Source organism: Coffea arabica, chromosome 2e, assembly GCF_036785885.1.
Source record: "Coffea arabica cultivar ET-39 chromosome 2e, Coffea Arabica ET-39 HiFi, whole genome shotgun sequence".
NCBI classification, from domain to species: Eukaryota; Viridiplantae; Streptophyta; class Magnoliopsida; order Gentianales; family Rubiaceae; genus Coffea; species Coffea arabica.
In genome coordinates this window covers 11,058,508-11,079,889 of record NC_092313.1, presented here as the reverse complement: position 1 = coordinate 11,079,889, position 21,382 = coordinate 11,058,508, and the positions used below count along the sequence as shown (strand labels likewise).

At 34.1% G+C, this 21,382-nt stretch overlaps 1 protein-coding gene across 1 annotated transcript; it reads left to right on the top strand.

The window, feature by feature from the left end:
• On the top strand, positions 1-3,768 carry LOC113730928 (uncharacterized). Its single transcript, XM_027255923.2, has 2 exons — positions 1-588; positions 2,871-3,768. Exons 1-2 carry the CDS (start codon positions 301-303, stop codon positions 3,051-3,053), a joined length of 471 nt encoding a protein of 156 aa, XP_027111724.1. The 5' UTR covers positions 1-300; the 3' UTR covers positions 3,054-3,768.
• Positions 3,769-21,382: the final 17,614 nt, after the last annotated feature.

Genomic DNA, 21,382 nt, shown 5'->3' with positions numbered 1-21,382 from the left:
CTAACTTTTCTCTGTCCAAATCCCAAAGCTCTCTCTTCTTCAACATCTCTGTCTCAAGACTGAAGCAACAAATTTGCACCCTTTCCTCAGTCCTCAGTCTCCTCAGCATTTTAACCACTGTTCTTGCTTCAAAAAGCATTTTCTGGTCAAGCTTCTCATTTAGTTCCCCATCTTTTTGAACTGCCATAACTGTCTTCTTGCATATGTTCTCTCAGTCTTTTGATCACCACATTATGTTTGTGATTGTTACCCTTTTTTCCTAGTTCTGAAATTTGGAGTTCTTAAAGGTGTAGAAAAAAGATGGGAGGAGGAGGAGCAGAAGAGGGAATGGGATGGTCACCAAATGGTGCACCACTTTACATACAAAAAGATGATCACTGGAGGCACTTTGATAACTCAGTCAATGCTGTGTCTTTTGGGTTTGTGGCCACTGCAATTCTCATCTCAATGTTTCTAGTAATGGCGATCTTTGAGAGGTTCCTCAGACCAACATCATCAGCTTTGACACCGTCTGCTGGGCGCAGACATCCTCATGACATCGAATCCCATATTGGGTTTGCAGGAAAACTTTGTCATCCATCACCCAAAGTAAGTGCTTTTTAGCTGCTTGTGTTATTTATTGTTTTTGTCTTGTCTGGATACGATAAGTTTTATACTAGCAGTCAAAGAATGACCATAACTTTGTGACTTCTTCGGATTTGATTGGAGTTGGTTGTGTGGGATTGCCTGGCAGTCTCAAGTATGGATGAAAGTTTGGATTTTGTCAGTTAATGCTTATTCGTGGTCTGACAACAAGTATTTCCGTAGATTATGGCCATCTCTGTTAATTTTGGGGGTTTGGCACTTCTCTTCAGCTAATTGGTTTCTTAGCCATTTTTCGCTTCTTTCATTCTTTTTCTGCTCTTCTTGTTTGTGCCCATTAAAAAAGATTCCTTTCTTCCTTGTATTTGTGTTTTCAGGTCTGTGTTGAGACCTGTTTCCACCATCATTTAGGTTTCTTTTAATTCAGGTTATCTTGAAGTTATTTGAAACTTTTCTATGAGAGCTCTTTTTCCTAGGGTAATTTACAATACTTGTTTAGCTGTCAATTTTTAGACTTCTCTTTTCGTCATTGTCTAGTTCCTTTCTTCTTCTCCTCTTCCTTTTTCTGGTTTAGGTTGCTTCTTCATCTAAATACACCTCAATCGCTATGATGATTATTGTTTAATTTGGAATGCCACTATCAATTTTGTGGAAATAACCTTCCGCCCTCTATGTTGGGTGGACGGGGAGTTTGTAAGTTTATGGGATCAATACGGCGTCTTCTATCATATCAGAACGTATGGAAGGTGAATTTCCAAAGTACATTTCCGCATTGTTGGAAAACTAATTACTTCCTCTTGGATGCAATACATTCCTAGAACCTGCAAGGATTCTCAGAGCTTATGCAAAAAATAAGTTTGGAGTCCTTTGGCCCTTGTTTCAGAAAAAAATTAATCCGGCTTCATATTGTCTTAGCCTCTGCGCATTTCAGCTAAAGAATTGGCAGAAGGAGGAAAAACTTCAAAGGCATAAAGTGAAAGGCTGCATTGACTGCTCTGGACAATTTTACCATTTGAGATCCTTGACAGGTCTGCATGTGCATGTTCCTTAAGTTTGTATGCCCCAGAAAACACTCCCTCTGATTTGATTTTTTTTTTTGGTCAATGGCCCATCAGTGAAGTTGTTAGCTGGTCGATTGCTACCCATTAATGAGATTTGGGACTTTATGCTGCATGAAGCTCCATCATTCTGGTCCATTTTTGGCCCACCACCTGTACTTAAATTCCACTTGGTCCGTCACCATTAATCTTGAAATTCATTCCAGCTATGTTATTATCATTTAAAAAAAGGCATATCTGGCCATAAGCTTTTGAATTTCTATTCTTCTCTGATCTGTTTGTTTGTTAAGTTTTCATGTGCTTGGTTCTTTAACCAAATTCTTGTTCTATCCTGCAAACATTTTAGTAATAAAGAGTCACATACCTAGATTGTGCTGGCTTCTCAGCATGGCATTTAATACCGAGCAAACTGTGTGGTTTATACTGTTTAGTGATTTTCTTTGCTAAATTGTATGGACAATGATGTGCTTGCAAATTCAAGCATTGTTGTCTAGTACAGTTTTTACCAGTTTCTGGTGAAATTCTTTCCCCACATTTACCTGCTTCCAATACCCTCAGGCTTCAACGGTAACAGAGGTAACATTTCGCCTGGATTTTATTGATCCCAAAACAAACATGAGCATTCAAGCTTCTGTTTCCTCAGGTTTGCGTGACAATCTATGTTACTTGGGTCATAATTGGATGCTTATGCTTTTCTCTCCATGGTTGCATTTTTTACAAGAGCACGAATTTGCTCAGCATCCAGTTGCCCTTTTTCAAGATTGCTTAGTAGAAGCAAATAGGAGTAGCCGAGGTTCCAACTATGATACTAAGTTAATCAGGTCGTGATGGTCACCATCCTGCAGTGACCAAACTTTACCTGCACTCCACACTTTCCACTTTCCTTCGTCATTTTGTAAAAACTTCCATCGGTCAAGTACCGATAGAGAGCTAGCTACCTTTTCAGTCCTCTTTCAATGAACAAAATATGCTGCTTCTTTGATAAAAGCATGTTTCTATGTGCCATGCGTGTGCAATTTACAACAGATTGTTCAGTAACTCCTATTTGGTATAAAATTATGGGATCATCTACCATGTGTATACCGCATTTGCGGTATCTCATGGGTCACACTCTTGTTTCTACGAATTATGGTATATCACATTGTAGAATTTCTCATAAAATCATTGATGCCCTTTGTGAAATACACTCTTGGAAGTTCTTGTGACTGTCTTTTTGTTGAAATATTTCAGATGCCTATAAGTGCCAGAGAGGTGTCTGTTCTAATGCCTGGAGAAGACATGCCTACCTTTATAGCGCACCCTGCTCCTGCGCCTTGTCCTCCTGAGCGAATTCGATGGCCTTCTCATCAACATCATTCCTTTCCAAAGAGCGCCATGGACCCAAATGCAAGTACATCCTCAGGCTCAATGTGACAGCAACAAACTTCCAACCAAAAAAAAAAAAAAGGCTTCAAAGATTCCATCTTTACTATCACTTTGCAAGCAACTGGTGCAGCAGTCACGTGCACGAGTAAAAACTGTTGGTGAATATAAATCGTGCCTTTTTCCCTACAGGCTCTTCAAATGTTGTATATATCATTTAGGCACGAGCATCTGAAATTTCCTTATAAGAATGTGAAGGGGGGGGGGGGGAAGCATACATATAATTCCATTTGTTGTCGATATGCTGCATCATCTTCAGAGTCCATTCAAAGCCTCCAGCTAGCGAGAACCATCGCTACTACCCATTGCAATAAGGAAGGTTATTTTCTTCACCTTGAGTTCACTTGGAGAGTGTTCTTCTTTCTTGGGATGTCATCAATTTTCTCAAGCATGGACTTTGGGGATTGTTCTTCTACTTGCTATAGAAACTGGCTGGCTGAAAGTCATCAAAAAAGTGTACAAGACTGCTGTTATTTAGCTATTTAAGGTTGCAGCTTATGATGAGAATATTTACTTCTTTGGAATCTGATTTGGCGCGAGTATTGTACACCACCCCCTCGGCTCCTTTCCCTAGTTTAGACCATGCTTTGAATCTAGTCCAGCTATCTCCATCCTCCTCTCTCAAATGTGTATCCCCCTTTTCTCAAATGCCCTGCTAGCTGCTCAATGTGTAACGTAGTTTGAAGAAAGGATGGTTTTTTTTTTTTTTTTTTTTTGGGTAATAAGGATGGTTACTCGTGATAAATGGTCTACGTGATTCTGATTGATCTTGTTCCTTAAATATTATTCAGATTCCAATAATCGGCCTATTTGAGCATTTGATATTGAATTGCAATCTCTCTTGTGATCAACAATAATAACAAAATAAAAGGCCTTCATCAATGTTTGCAAACATGCTGAATAATGGGACAGGACGTCATATTGCAACTCCCATTTCTTGCTGTTCATCTTGTCAAGACAAGAGGGTAGTTCTGAGAAGGAGTCCAGATATGTGGAAATGAATAGTTCTGATTGGCAGCCCATGTGTTTACGGGCTTCTATATCTCGTAGCCTAGTTTTCTACTGCAATGGGTTTGTTTGGATTGTGTTTTATTTCTCCAATTTTATCTGCTTACATCATCATTACAATTTTCAATACACCTTTTTATCTCACACACATCACATCACAAAAAGTGCTACAGTAAAAATATTCCAAAACAAACACAATCCAAAGTACTAGTTTTTTGGGCTACTTTATTTAATAAACCGAATAGACGCATATAGCTCCACTGTGCACCAGTTGCTCTTGAGTTTTCTTTCCACGAAAAAAGCAGAACTCTTAGAAAGTTATTCTATTTTCCTGTCTAATAAACCCTGTGTGCTGAAACATAAAGCAAACAATTTTTTTTAAAAAGAGATTCCTTAAAATCAAGTTCTATATCACTAATTATGGAGTCTTCCGTTCTATACGTTTAGCAAACAGAATATAGTGAGGTTTGGAGTTATTTTGTCTGTAGAACGCGCACGATAACAAATGGTACTGATCTGTAGGACTTTAAATTTTTTTATGTTAAAGTGTAGTAATTCAAGAAAGGATAATAACGTCAAAATTCTATATAATGCCTAGGATTGCAAACGAATCAAGCCGCTCGCGAGCAACTCGAATCCGAACCCGACTCAAGCTCGGTCAATATCGAGGTCAAACTGATCAAGTTGAACTCGAGATCAAAGATATTCAACTCGTTAACTTGCGAATCGACTCGATTATATATATATCTTTTATTTTTTATTTTAATAATAAAATTACATAGATACATTCTTAATATTTTATTATTTGTTAAGAAAAATTATTATTTTATTCATTTTTTAAAAAATAAAATAATTATTTTTTTTTTGTTAAGCTCGAGTTTGAGTTCGATCTTTATATTTTGAGTCCGTCGAGCTCAAACTTCATAAAATTAAATTGAGATTCGATTCGATCTGCCTCGTTTGCACCCTAATAATGCCTACTTATTTTGGTGTGCTTGTCCCGCGGAATACAAAGAACCCACTAATTAGGTAGAGATGAACGATGATGATTGGCAATGTTGAGACGATGACAAGAATTCCCCACAGTTGGGTGATAAACGAAGTATATATTTGCTTATATTATAGGAGCTTATTGCCACTCTCCTGTAGTGCCATCTATAAGGGCATACGGCCATAAAAAGTACCTAGGTCCTTTCCAAAATTTGAAAGGTCGATAGAATTAGCTAGTCCCTCACCTTAAGGTTGAAAGTTTTATATTTTCCATTTTTGCGATGTTGTAAAATATTTGTCATTTTACTTAAATCACAGTTATTTTTTATCTTTTTTTCTAATATTATTCCCATCTTTATTTATATTTTATACTAAATTCAAATTTATATTTTGAATTTTTCAGGACAACTTTGGAAACAAACCTATTAATATCACCGTCAAGTAATTATTTTTAAAAAATTGAAATCTCGAAATGCGACCAATAATTTGAGACGAAGGAAGTATTTGTTTACAACTTATTGCATAAAACTTTAAAAGTGTTTCATAGCGGGCAAATTTGTAAAGCTCAATTGGCAAAGAGGAGATGCACATGTCTTGTTTGTTTCCTTTCTTCTCGGATCAAATTATTATTGTTTCACGTCAAACAAGAAATAGAAGGTTCTACGATCCAACAACTTAACTGATAGGGATATTAGTTAAATGACCATGAAATTTTGATTCAGCTCTTGAGCCCCTCTCTCTCTTTCTTTCTTTTTCTCTCTCTTTCTCCCATAATTAAGAGAACGGATTGAAAGAAGAACCACAAATAATCGAGAATAAACACAATAAAACAAAGTACTAACAACCAACAAAAAGGCAAAATGTCCACTTTCTGTACCGGGAAAATTATATGCTTGAAATTGATGATCTAATCGACATAAAATTCCGTTCGGCCCATCAAATTTCATTCATCTTGTTGAGACCATGTAGGCCAAGAAAAAGACCCCAAAGACCAGTCCAAAAGAGCAGTTCACTTGTCGACTGCCTATTGCGATCTATCCAGTTTCAAAATTTCTATCTAAACCATAGTCATTAGTCAATATCAAAATTTCTACCATCAAACCCTAAGAAGAAAAAGAAAAAAAATCACCATCAGATTCATAATAAATTTTTTGTTTCATATCACAGGGAGGACAGTGATCCTATTTTGCTTCCCAAGAACTACGGGAAAAAAAAAATTCTCAAACATTAACCCAAAATCCAATCCTACCTCTCCCGATTTCTCTACTCTGTTTAGATTGCATTTTCTACGAGAATTTTCAGAAAAATATTAGCGTACCGAATTTTGTTCTGTTCGACGTTATGTTTTTGAGATGAAGACAAAATGTGGTCAGAATGGATGCTTTGAAAGCTCTTTTTTTTTAAAAAAAAAAAAAAAAACCATTTTTCTAAAAAAAATCCCTTTATTTTATGGTGATGTAGTATGGTAAGTAGTACGTAGCAGCATTTATGGTTGATCTTGTGAATTCATTTTCAATCGGGTTGGCAAAATCCAAATGGGGTCCAATGAGCTACAATCGCATTTTGACCTCGTCCTCTGTTTGGAAATTATTGCATCCAAAAACAGAACCAATTCATCCTCAACAACAAAGCCATTAGAAAACAGAAAATTTGGTCATCCATAAATAAGGTCTCGTCGACCTCACCTCATATAATAGAAGGGGCAAGACCAAGATCTCTCACCATTCTCGGATCCCAACCTTCCTTCCAGTCAGTCCTCTTGATTATTTAATAGTACTATATCTTTGGCACATGCCTCCACCCCATTCCAATATTGACCAGCACCAAATGAGCTGTGAGCCTTTATTACTAAATTTCGTTATCAGAGGTATGAATATTGAATGCAATGCACAATGTACCCACCATCCATCCAGTGATAACATCTGTTGGTTTTTTTTTAATTCTGGGTGCTAGGGACAAAGTTTAAGGTTTCGAAGACAAAATGTAATATACGTGAGATAAAAAGATTATTAAAAAAATATTTGCGGAAGACGGAAAATTTTTTCCTAAAAACATATAACAATTTGAACAAGACCTTAAAAGGAATTGGCCTTATTATGTCATACAAGTTCTTTGGAGAAGTTGTATGCTCATAATCACGGTGAGATTAGTGACTTAGCTAGTGCTTAATCACAGTCATCAGAGAAACATTTTCAATTAATGACAACTACGAAACATTAGAGAATGGCCAGTTAAGGTTTTGATTGAATTGTATTTTTTTGATATTTTTATAAAAAAAATTACTGTATCGATTTAGTATATGTAAAATAAAAATATAATTAAAAAACATGTTCGCGGAATCGTAGCAATTGCAATCCAAGGTTTTTGGTGGCAAAAGAACAATACACAAAAAAAAAGGGCAGGCACTGGATCCTCCTGTTCATTGGTGGTACAAGAAATCTATATGACCTTTGCTTGTCAATGAAGCCAATAGTACAAACAATTCACAGATATCAGAGGGGTGATTTTAGAAATTCCAGAGTCTGACAAACCTTTTCCCTCCAAACTCTTACCTTTTGACTTTTTCATTTACAAAATCAAAGGGCATAGATCAATCTCCAATTTCCAGCGGCATCACTTTTGTCCCATCACATACCAAAAGCAACCTCCAGGGAATCCCCCAAATTACAACTCCAACCATATGTCTATTACAGAAAAATAAAACATTCCAAGGACACAAGCGGATTTTCCAGGGACTCATTGCCCGTCGGTGGCCACTTGTTTTCTCTGCTCTCTCTGTTACTATAGCCAAAGTTGCCATTATGAGCATCCTCCACCTTCCGGATCTTATCACCCACTTCCGGATCTTATTATGAGCTTATGCTTTTAACTAGAGGTGGCAATTTGGATTGAGATCCATTTATCCATCCATATAATCCATAATTAAATGGATTTGGATTATCCATTTATGATATTGGTTTTAAATGGTTGACCAAAGTAAAACCATTAAATTAAATGGATTTATATGGATTATCCACAAAAACCACATATATTCATTTATTTAAAAACCAAATAAAAGTAGCCAATCATGATCAAAACTTGCAAGCAAGAAATATATGACAGTGTAGTCCTCCATGCTCCCCAATCATGCGGCGGACCGCATCAACGAACTCAATTTGGGAACCCCCACCCCCCCCCCCCCTTTTTGATCCCTCACCATAACCTTCCCTCCTATTCCTAGCTGGGTTCCCTCACTGTTTCTTTAATTTAAACCCAGAAAATTTTCCAATCACTGGTTGTATTTGAAAGAATATTATAAATTTTTTGTGACATGACGTGTATGAGATAAAAAAAATTAAAAATTATATTTATGATATAGGTTAAATAACATTTGAAAATTTTATTTATAAATTACGGTAACCAAATTAGACCAATTGTTCTTAAATTAGACCAAAATACTACCTAAATTCTTAAATGAAAAATCTAAGTATTTTGCCATCTTTCTCATCCAACTACACCTAAAATTTACGAGTACATAAAAAAGTATCTTCATATTACAAGAAATGGTAATACAAAAAAAAAGTAACCAAAATATTTAAATGGATTATAAATGGATAATTGGTTTTTATTTAATCCATTTAGATCCATCCATTTAGATCCATTTATTAAATGGATTTAAATGGATTGGATAAATTTCATCCACCATCCATTAAGTCAAAACCAATTATGAACCATTTATCCATATTGCCACATCTACTTTTAACTATTAAGGAGAGATATTAAACTTAACCATATTTGAATGTGTTTGGAAATAAAGGCTCTTGGTTTTAGCATCAAATAACCAAACTACGATTTGGCAACTAATTAACTTGGACTTGTGGCATGAGCGTAGTTTGCATGCCCGCTGCATGCACGCGACACATAATTTGGGGCAGAAATTTTTTTTTGTGCGTGTGGAAACAAACAAATTATGCGAATCAGGCACAAGAAACATTTTCTTGTTCTTTTATCTTCATACATGATAGATCAATGCATCATTTCCATCAAATTTGATTAGCCACATAAATTTGGATTAATTTTTAGTGCTTCTAACTTTTGCTGAGAGAAATTAAATTTAGCCATATTTGGATGTTTTGGAATTGAAAGTTTGTAGGAGTTTTTGTTTTTAATGTCAAATAATCGTAAAAGTTTGGTAGTATTTAATTAAAGATTAATCTTTCTTATACTAATAGTGTACACACTGTCAGCGTTGGATAAATCACAACTATGTAAAATTTGAATTCAAAATTCAATTTTCACACATATGTCATGAATTTAACGGTAATAATGTATACAATGTTAATGTATATAAAACTTATTTTTTAATTAACTTGTGAAATGTGTGTGGTTCATATCCACGTGGCATGCACGCATAAATATAATTAGGGTTGAAAATCTTGTGCCTGTGAAATCAAACAAAATTTTTGCGTCCAACATGCAAAAATGTTTGTTCTTCCTCCTTCTCATATAAATCAAGACATCACTTCCATCAAATTTGATCACACACATAACTTTGGAGCAAACTATGACTTTGGAGCAAACTTTGTTCACATGTTTGTTGTTTCTTTTTTTCATATGATAGATCATGGTATCACTACCATCAAATTTGATCTAAAAACTTTGGAGCAGTGCCATTATAATTAATACTTTCAACTTTTACAACGAGATATTAAACTAGTGATATTTGGATGTTTTGGAATAAAATGTTTTTGAGAATTTTTATTTTTAACGACAAATGAACATAAATTTTGGTAATTGATTAGCATTGACTTGTGGCATGGCATGCACGCACATACATAATTAGGCACGAAAATCCTTGTTTGTGTGAAGTCAGGCCCATAACTTTGGAGCAATGCTATAGAACTGATTTTTTTAACTTTTTTTTTTATCTAGAGAAATTATACTTATAGCCATATTTTGATGATTTGGAATCAACAGTTTTTGGGATTTTTTTTTGTTTTAATTTCAAATAACCATAAACTTTGGTAATTAATTAACTTCAACTCGTGGGATATAGTAGTTTGTATGCAAATGTTATATACTCTCAAACATAATTTGGGTGAAAAATGGAATCGAACAAAAATTTTGGTCTATCATTAGAAACCCGTATTCTTTCTTCTTTTACATGACGGACCAAGGCATTACTCCATAAAATTTGTTCTGAACAAATAATATTGGGAGAAATATATTATCGTTTTCCGTGATCACATTTCCCTATCACCTTTTTTCCTCACATATATCAAATTGCTACAGTAATTTTTCCATGAAAAATGACGGAAAATGCAATCCAAACACAACCTAAAGTTTTTCGATAGGGAAATGTGATCACGGAAAACGATAATATTTTTCGACGGAAACAAGCAATCCAAGCATGGCCAAATTTGTGTGTTTTGGGGTTAAAGTTTTTCGTTTTCAGTGTCATATAACCATAAAATGTGGTAGTTAATGAATTTTGACTTGTGGGATGCGCCTGGTTTACATGCACTTGCTATGCACGGACAGTCGGACACAAACAATTGCTGTAGAAAATCTCGTATGGATGGAATCAAATAAAATAAGTTTGGGTTTGTCAAGAGAAATTTCTGTTCTTTCTTTTTCTTTCACTGTGGACTAAGGCATTACTTCCATCAAATCTCATCAGACACATACTTTTGGCTCGATGTAATGATAATTGACATTTATCTAGCCATATTTGAGTTTTTTAGAAACTTTCTTGGAAGGTTATACTTTTTTTCCCTCCAAACATTATAAGAGATAAAGGGGAAAGGGGAGGGTTTAAGAGTCGAACCAAGAACTTTCCTGTCAAGTTGAGTCTTGAGAATAGAAAATTTTATTTTATTGTCAGATTATTATAAAATTTGGTAATTAAATTAACTTACTTTGACTTGTGACATGTTTGCATATGCATGTAATATGCACGCACAAAATTAGGGTAGAAAATCTTGTTTGTGCGTGTATGTTTGTGATATATGTGGTATGCATGCGAATTCGTGGTTTGGTGGGGTTAGACTATATGCCTCTATTGAGACATAAAAAGGAAAGGGAAAAAAAATAGATAATGTTGAAAATTGTACTCATATGCAGTTCTTAAGTGTGGAGAAATTTACCAATTTTTTGTTTTAAATTTTATTTCTTTTATGACACTTATGGCATATGTAAATGAACAATGTATAGTTATTGATGGTAAAACATAATATGCCCGTTTGATTTATTAAGTTAGCTCACCTTAAATTTGAATGAAAGTAATTTTTTTTTTTCTTGAAAGTAGTAGTGATAGCATGTTTAAAAAACCAAAGTTACTCTTAGAGAAATGATGATATTTATAATAGTTGAAGTCATTAACAAAACATCACTTCCAATGTGGACTTCGAGGATGCCAAATCATACATAGTGGTTCATATTATATAAACTTCATCTCCACATCTTGCCGATTGAAGTCCTTGAGAGATTGAATTATCATGCATACTTGCTAGGAATTTGGCAAAAATTTGGTACAATTAAAGCTCGACACTTGGTTAAAGTAATATACGCGGATTTTGTGCACTTATAGTTCTCTCTTATCATTAAAGGTAGTTTTTCTCTACTTGTTCTCGTGTTTTTTTTTTCGCAAGTGAAAGGTATTAAATTTAGAATCTTCTATTTATAATCTTTTTCATCTTACCGTCCAATTCAACCCTTCTCCTCGTTCCCATTTTTAGTTTCTAAAATGATATGCCACAATTTTTGACTTTTTTTTGTGAAGAAGAATTAAAACTTACACTCATTTAAATCCTTTGTGACCATAGGCTTGCATCTTGATGTCAGACGGTCAAAGAATTGGGTAATAATAAGGCTTGGTCTGATGATCTGTTAAAACGTAGTATGAATTGTTGCCCACCATAGCTTGGTCCACATCATTATTGGGCCAAACTTTCGGCTTTCACATGATGGAGTTCTGTCAAATGAATTTCTTCGTGTGCCATTATTATTTAGCAATCTAATGTCTCCTCTTGTAATTCATCGAATTCCTATGATGCTGAATCCAATGGAATTATAAGCTATAAATAATATATTGTTTCTTTACATTTTTTTTGTGGATTTTTAATTGAACTAGTTCTTACGTTATTTTGTTTTTAATCCTGTGTTCCATCATTAAACGTAATCGTTGTCGGAATTGTTTAATGAGTAGCTCATGTTTTCTCTGCTTAATATTCCAAGTATGAATCACTAGTATGATGTTAGGTAACAGTATCGCACATGCCCATGTGATATTGACTTTCTTTTTTAATTAACATTTTTTCTTTTTTTCTTTTCTCTATTGCTTTTTCTTCACTTTCTTTTTTTCTCCTAAAACCTAGTTGTCTCTTAAAGTCATTTATGCAATAATCTCCAGATAAAAGCAGACAAAACCAATTTTAGAATGCTACAATTTTTGATGTTATATTTCTAATCAATAGCTTCATTTTTTTTTTTCATTTTGAAGAATGTGATTGCCCATAAATGATAAAACTTTGGGGTCTAAGCTTGACCATTTACCATTCACCACCACTGGTTAGTCATGGTTTTGAGTGATTATTGAAGGCCTTTGTTGATAAGTCCTCATTCCAGTCATGAATTATCACCAATTATGAATTAACCGAGTAATTTTTAATTGAACGGAATCCATCGATGCAATTTGGATATAACAAACGAGATTATCCTTCGCTTTGCAAATTAAGGCCCTGTTTGACAATCCAATTCAGCACTTAAATTTAATAGATTTAGATCATAACATGTTCAGACCATTTGATAACTAAAAATTGAACATCTGAATTAATTAAATGGTACCGAATTTTTTAGACAAAACTTGCTCCCAAATTAAGTGATAAGTTATTCAATTATTATTGAATGTGATATGCACTCAAATGTATTAGATTTAATACTTAACAATTTAATAATTTAATGGATTCAGACTTCAGATTTCAGACTTTCATTTTCAGACTTCAGTTTTATCAAACACAAGTGTTTGGTTTGATTTATTATTATTACTCCTATGTAGTTTGAGCAGAAAATAATACCTTAAATATGAAGTAAATGACATGTAGAGTGATCATCAAACCGTAGAATCAACAAATTAAACTAAATAACTAAAAATTTTATTCCAGAAAGTAATGAACAAAAAAAATACTACTACATATGGAAGTGGGAAACAACAATAATGCAGGGCTCTACATCTGCATCTTTAAACAACAGTTACAAAATTGATGAGTGTCAGAATGCCACAAAATTGACATCATGCAGGAACAAAGGCAAACAAGAGTTCTGACAGAAGAAAAAGAAAACAACAAAAAAGGCACATGGAGTTGTGAAGATGTAGAGGTGGAGAGTGGAGAACTTGCCTGGGGAAAATTAATAAATGTGTCAGTGGAGAAAAAAGCTAACTAATGGCTTACTCTATTAATGTTAAACGTATCCAGTTGAGATCTAAGAACTAATAATGTAAATTAGAATACTAACAACAACTTAATCAGATCCAGCAGAAATTTGATCCAGATAATGCAAAGATTAGTGGAAGATAAGGATCCATATAGAATATAGTGCAATAATTAATACTCCGGTAATTTTATAAGTAAAAAGTAGTACTCCTACTATTATATGACTTCTACGGAGATAGCAAAGAAGGGGTAGATAGAAAGATTAATAACCCCATTAAAGAAGCCATGCTGCCAAGGGGACAGGATGGCCTGTAGAGAGCTAATGGTCAGAAGGCTCATCAAGCCTTTGTCTTGAAATTTAAGATCTAGCCCACTGCATAGGTAGCCTTCAGTTTTTTATTTTTATTTTTATTTTTATCAGGCAGCAACATTTAGTTTAGTCTACTCGTACTCTAACCTACACTACGGGGGAGACGCCCAACAGAGCCTAGAGAAACTGACGGGGAATTACTATCGAATCAAATGGATGCACTACGCACTTGTATAGATTGAGAAGAAACCACATATAGTAGTACATTGATGGAAGGTAAGGTTTGAATCCTTGATCTCCCACTCCACAAATGTTTAAAGTGTTTGGTGGTAGCTAACAGCACAATTACGTTGGTTCATAGGTAGCCTTCAATTACGTGGCACAATTTTCAATCTTTTTCAATGTTATAATTCTTTCTAGGCATGTTAGTATTACATAAAAATGAAGGAGATCCCGGAGGTCCTAGATGATGTATGATCCTAGCTAAACATGAAAGTCCACAAAAGTCACAAAAGTGGGACAAAATTAAGTAAGGCTCTAAGCTTCTGTAACACCAGTTTTTGGCCAAATTATCAGCAACCTGATTCAGCTGATCGAATCTTATGTTAACAATTTATCAGCCTTTACTAAAGTGGCAAGACCGGAAATGAGGAATGCAGCTCATGGTTACGCTATATGTATTACTGTATGTTCCTTTTCCTTTTCTCGTAAAATGAGTTTTTTATTCGTTTTCTTAGCCGCTCACAAAAAATCTTAAATCCTCTCGAATGATAACTCTAAATATTAAACAGTTTATTCCATATTTTGTAACCCTTTTTCTTAATAAAAAGTAAATTTCGTTAACAGATTGCTGAAAATTTTTCAGCACGATTTCATGTATATTGCTGCCCTAATAACGGATTAAACGTACACTAAAGATTGCGGATCTGTAATTTAAAAGATATACAATAATAGATCTGAAAAATAGTTGATTTATCACCAACTATAGATGATTTCAGTTATCAGCAGCGAAATAGGCCACCATTCTCATGTAAAACTATTAAAAAATTGTCTAAAGACTGTTCTTACGATAATGGTTAAGTGGTTACTAAGTGTTAATTTCTGGAAAATGAAGTAAAATGGGGACGAAAACAAAAATGAATTATGAGTATAAATATAACTGCCAACAAATATGATTGTGTGCACTATATATTGAAAATTATATGCTAACAAGGCACTCGTTAAATTGGAACTGTGAGAGTTTAGAGATAAGGTGGGAAATAATATCGGTTGAAAAGACAAATTATCAGATGGGAAATAAAAAGCATGTTTTGTTTTAGTTCAAAATATCTTACTTGAAACACCACAGCTTAGTCTCATAAATCAAGACTATCAAGTGATTGAAAAAAAAAAGTGATTGAAAATTTTTTTTTTCTTTCAAGTGATTAATTAAGTTAATGTCAGAGAAACAAGAATCCTTACTCCCTAACAATCTATTCTCTATATCGTTTGGAAAAAAAAAAAAATCTATTCTCTATAAGTCCAAAAAAAAAATCTATTCTCTATAAGCTTTTTGTGACTGTATATTTGGTGATTTTTCCTCTGCGTTCAAGCCGGATGAGCTGTAATCAATGTTTTTAAACCCGGACCGGAGAGTGAATCGGAGAACCTTTGGTTCACGGTTCGATCGGTTCAACCGATTCGACTCCGTTCAAAGGTTTAATAATTTTTTATTCATTTTAATATTAAAAATTTTGAATAAAACTAAAATATTTATTTTAAAAAATAAATACTTAATAAAAATCGGTTAAACCTCTCGATTTTCACCGGTTCTTGACCAGTTTTGACCGATTTAATTGATTATGTGGGTTTTAATTGAACCGGACCGGATGCATGGCCGGTTCGTGGATCAACCGGTCGAACCGTCCGATCCGGTCCAGTTTTCAAAACATTTGTTGTAATTGGAGAACGAACATAATCATTATGGCGACCATTTGACCATATCAACTCTCCAAAGATTTCAGAGAAAATTTATCTCCGACTTGAAAAGTCATAGCTTAAAACCCTTTTCTTCTCCAACTTTCTCAAATTTCAGGATAGATCGCTCCATAGAAATAGAGATCCCAGACCAACGGATGTTGGGCTTGCATCCCTAAATCATAAGATTTAATTCGAAATTCATAGGAATGGAAAAGATAACGTTAGAAAAGTTTCTCCCACAAGGGGCTCGATGTAATTCGAATAAGATTAATTACAGACCATAAAATGAACGTAAATATCTGTGAATTATACCAAAAAAAAAAAAAAAACCCAGCAGGTTGGCGCAAAAGGGCAGCATGTATAGGTTCCATGTGCCAACATTTTTCAATGTCCGACTTACTGTTGCGGAGCGGTGCAGTTAAGAGTTTAAGTGAACCACATAACTTTGGGCCGCCCCGGAGAATGGTTCGATCCTTATGGCCCAATTTCAATTTTCATCATCTTTCAAAAAAAAAAATTGGCATATGATATGAGGTCTTAATGTTTCAGAACTGAGGTTCGGTGCATTTTTTTTTTTATCATGGTACTTTGCCAACACCGTGATCCGCACGAGATCAAGTCCAACTGGTCCGCAAGAAATGCCTCAAGTCTCATTGCTTAGGGGAGGGCCAAGATGGATGGAGCTTTATCCTTCGAGTATATTATTTGTAGGGGGAAAACCATTCTCTCAAAAAACAAGGGAAAAAAGGATATAGCAATTGAATTTCAATTTGAAAAATTCTTGTTAATTGGTATACTATGTTTTAAACCAACATTTGTAACCTTAAAAAACAGACATCAAACGTCTTTCTCTCTTCCATTTTTTTTTTTCCAATTTTACATAAGAGAAACATGTTGTTAGAGGTGCAGAGAAATCCAATTTAATCATAGCCACCATCACCTAGACTTTATTCGATTAATGGGAAACTTACATAGCAAAATAAATTAAAGGAAAGAGAAAATCACTTTATTGAGTGTGTTTGTTTAATAAGTAAAATTTTGTAGATAGCAGTTGTTATTGTAAATGACAAATGAAACTAACTTTTTTTATAAAAAAAAAAATCGTGCAGAATTTGCACAAAGTGAAAAAAGAATATAGCAAAATTTTATAATCTTCCTCTTAAACATATATATATATAAAGGAAAAATAAAAATTTTCCTTCACTTTTTCACCTTTTTTCTTACAAACAAATACTACCCTAATTGCCATCTATTGTCATCAATCACTAGATGACATTTTTGCCACTTCAATTTGTTTGCATATCCCTTGTGAAATTCTCCCACTCTATTCACCATACACCCGATCGATCCAATTTTATCAGGTGGTATTTTCAAATAGAGGACTTTAGTGGAAGAAGAATCCGCTCTCTTTTCTAATTTGAGAGAAGAAGGCGGTGTATTAAATACCTTATAATCGAAATGACCGCGGGGATGGAATCAGAAATCATATATTTGCCGTTCTTCTTGTTGCAAATTAAAGGTCAATGAAATAGCTTCTCGAAGCTTTATGGCCGCTTTTCTCTCAAGTTTATAGCAATATCATTCTGTCCCCTTAACTGCATTTGTGAGAACGGCATGCAAAATGGGGACCTTTCACTCGCCATGGTTTGTTTGGATTACTATTTTTGGAGTTTTCATAGAAAAATATATTTTAACAATTTGATGTATTTGAAATAAAAAGATTATTAAAAAATACGTTGAATATAAAAAATTTTTGTTAGAAAACTACAATCCATTAACTAATCAGTTAAATATATATATATATATTCATTCATTTTTACTAATGGATTTGAATGCATAATAAGTTATTTTTTTAAAAAAATTCTAGATTTTTTGGATGTAACTTGCATTTACACCTATTAGCATAAAAAAAATGTATGCACTAGCATCATTAGAAAAAAAAGAATTATGCATACATATACACACTTTACGCCCGCGCGGGTAATCCGAAGCCTGGTAATTACCAGTAGGTTCCGTAATCGACTCTCTTATGCTACCTCACTGTATATCCCTGGAACAAAACTCTACACAACCTTAAGGGGTTAGTCTGATCGAAAGGTTGGGATACGCCTAAGTGAAAAAAAAATACATATACACATTTTATAGTCTAAAGTGTGTAAACTCTACATTTATTATCTCTATAATTAACCAAACATTGTTAATCATTACGTCCAACCCGATATATTAGTAATTCAGCAACAAGTAGGTTTTTCCAATTTGCATTGCTCCATTGATTAATATCGAATCACATCATAAGCAATTCCCAACTTTTACTCTTTTTCATGTCATTTTTTAAAGTGTAAGTGAGAGGATTCGATTTCGCGACTTCACATTTTCACTTCTCTGCCTGTGAATCATCAAATCCATCTCTTCACCCATTTTGTGACATTTACAGATGCAAGATACCCATCTTTTTCGCAACCAAGACCTAATTTACCTGTGAAGAATTTATTAAAAAAAAAGAAGAAGAAGAAATCAGAAGAATTAACGTTAAACTTGCTAAACCAATTCCTACTTAGTTCTCCTGAGCTTGTTGCAAAGAGGACGCTATGAAGTTCTTTTTTCTTTTTTTTTTAAAGGGAATAAAGGAATAAGCCAGATGGAAGGAAAGGTCTGACCCAGAGGAAAAGTTTTCAGCTTTTTGTGTGGAGGAAGCTGCATGCATTAAATTATTCCTCCCAGCTAGTTTTGTGCCTCTAGGGCAAATGTCAATTTTTACATGACGATGCCCGAATACAGTGAGGAAATAAAGGAAAGATCTAGTGGCAGTGATCTTATCAAGTATAGAAGAATTTAGAAATTGGGTTAGGTGCTTTTCTCTCGGAATCTGTAGGGGAATCCCATTCCATTGTCTTACCCCAATGAAAGTGTATTGATCAACACGCCAACAGCTAATCCCGTGAAAGTTGCAAAGAGAAAAACCGTCTTAATTGCATGATTTGAACCAATTATTGAGCCACCAAATGTACCAACGTATTCTAACACCTTTCGTTCCTTGGCTACTTGACAAGAATGACATGTGGTGTCTACTCTTGTACCTTTTTCCTTAAAATCCTTACTGTTGATTGATCATGATCAAGTAAAAATGGAGTGACAAAGAAGCATGATTACCAGATTTGCAGAATTAGGTGCTTGAACATGTCCAGCACATAAGGATAATGACCTTATCATACCATCAACAGGTGAATGATGATGATGATGCAGTCATGCAGGTGGTTGCATTAGTACTTCTTCACACTTGAAATAGTGATTGATATATTCGTGTTTGCACTTTGCACCAACAAGCACTGGTTCCTTCACACTGAAACCGTAGAAGTTTGTTGAGGGGTCACACCATGCTATGAGATGTATATTGGATACTTCATGAGATAAACTGACAAACTCCTACTGCTCTTCTAGTCTAGAAAATAAGAAGATGGATGAGATATTTCTTTTCCTTTATTTGGAGAAAGTATGATACTGATCACGTTATAATAATATTGGGTTGATATCAAAAGCGGTTTCATGAAAATATATAGGTTAAAGCTCAATAATAGGGGCCTCTTCCTTTGAAACCACACATTTTTTTCGTACCCGAGGGTGTACACAAACATTTATCGGTTTATTTTTTACTCAATTAACCTCAAAAACCAGTGTTCTGTGGATAAATTTGGAGTTTGCAAGGGCATTATGCATGTATATATGCATGTACATAGCTAAAATGTCCACTTCTAGACTATGCATTCTAGTGCTCAATTTATTAAAAGAAGTGGACAATAAGTAATTGTCAAGTTTAATTTGCAAAAGAACCTGTGGTTTTCGGAAACGTCACCAATTATTTTAAGGATTAATCTTTCTTACATCCACAATGCATACACTATCAGCGTTGGATGAACGATAATTATGCAAATTTTGAATTTGAAATTTAACTTTTACACACATGTCATGAATCAAATAGTGATAGTGTATACACTGTTAGTGTATATAAGATTTACTCTTATTTTAACTCTAAGAAGCTTCCAAAAAAAAAAAAATCCAAACTAGGAGGACTGACAAACTACTTTATGCTCAAGATTCAAGAATGCTTTCAATTAATCCCCGACATACGCCTAATTCGCTAGTTAATTTATCTTAGTGTTTACCAGCTTTCGAATCAAGCTTCTTTTCGCAAAGGCAATAAAAAACGTGTAATTATTGAGCGCTTTGCTAAAGCTTATTTGGGAATCCAAATGATTTTCAGCCTTTTGATTTTGGCTTCATTTCCAATTATGCTTCGGAGTAAGAAAGATTGATGTAGTAGATTTTCTGTTTCTCGTGAACAGTTCACTGTCTATGTTGATAGAAAGGTTTTTCTAATATGCGTCCCAAAAGCTCAAGTTGAAGCACATAAATAAATGGATAAATTTTTCATATGCTGACACTACATACACGAGACTTTGATATATGATAATTAATCTAAATGTAAATTTAAAATTTAAATATTACGTATTTTTCAATTACTTTTTTATTTTTTTTAACTCTCTTTTTATCTCAAATACATCACGTAAAAAAAGTGTTACAGTATTTTTAAAAAAAATTTATTTCAAATAATATCCTATCCAAACATAGATAATTTTGGGAATTCCCCCCCCCCCCCCTTTTTTAGAGTCACCACATAAATCATGGGCTAATAACTATCTGACCAAGTTTTATTTGTTTTCGTCACTAGCTTAAATTTCTGATTGGTTTGTCATCGAGTGTATCCGCTATACATTTACTTAGAGCATCGTTTGTTTTGAGGGAATGGGAGGAAAAGGAAAGGAAATAAAATGAAGGGATAAGGGTTTTGACTTTTGATGTTTGGATTGGTTTTTGAGAAGGAAAAGGAAGGAATTGGAAGGTAAAGGAAATGATAAAGTTTAGTTATCTTTTGTCAATTTACTTTTTCATCCAAAAGTGAGTGGAAACGGAAAGAAATGACACCAAAATTAATGAAAAATTTTAAATTTCCTAAAAAACCGTTTATGTATTTATAAATTAAACTTTTGATTGTGAATAAATATATAATTAATATGTGATAATTTTCTTTCCTCCTTTCCTTCCGTAATTCAAACAAGACAGATGGACTTTTAAAATTTCCTCTGCTCCCCTTTCTTTTACTCAACTAGAGTCCTTCCCTTTCCATTCCGTCCCTTTCCTTCAATCCAAATGGTGCCTCAACATTTAAGCAAGATAAACACTAAAAAGACATCACCTTTTTTTATTGGATTTTTTAATATTACTTAAATGACACTTAATTTACTTCGTGAATGTACAAAATCACAATTTTGTATCCTATACATTTATACATTTTTTATAAATTCACTTCACTTTGCAAAAATTAACCCGTGAGACGGCATATATACCCATTAATTAAATTATTTTTTATATTTAATTTGATTATTTTTTGGAAAATCAACACTCAAGTCTCGCATGCCACGTTTTTAAATTACTGTCCTTTTTTTTAATTTCGCAGACATCAAACAAGGTGGCATAAGTTCCACGTGAATGGTCCAGCGGCAGCGCCTCTCACCAGTGACCCTTGAGGTCACAAGTTCGAGTCTCCGCTACGCTGGATTCCTCCGCGCACTTAACGTGTTCGGGCC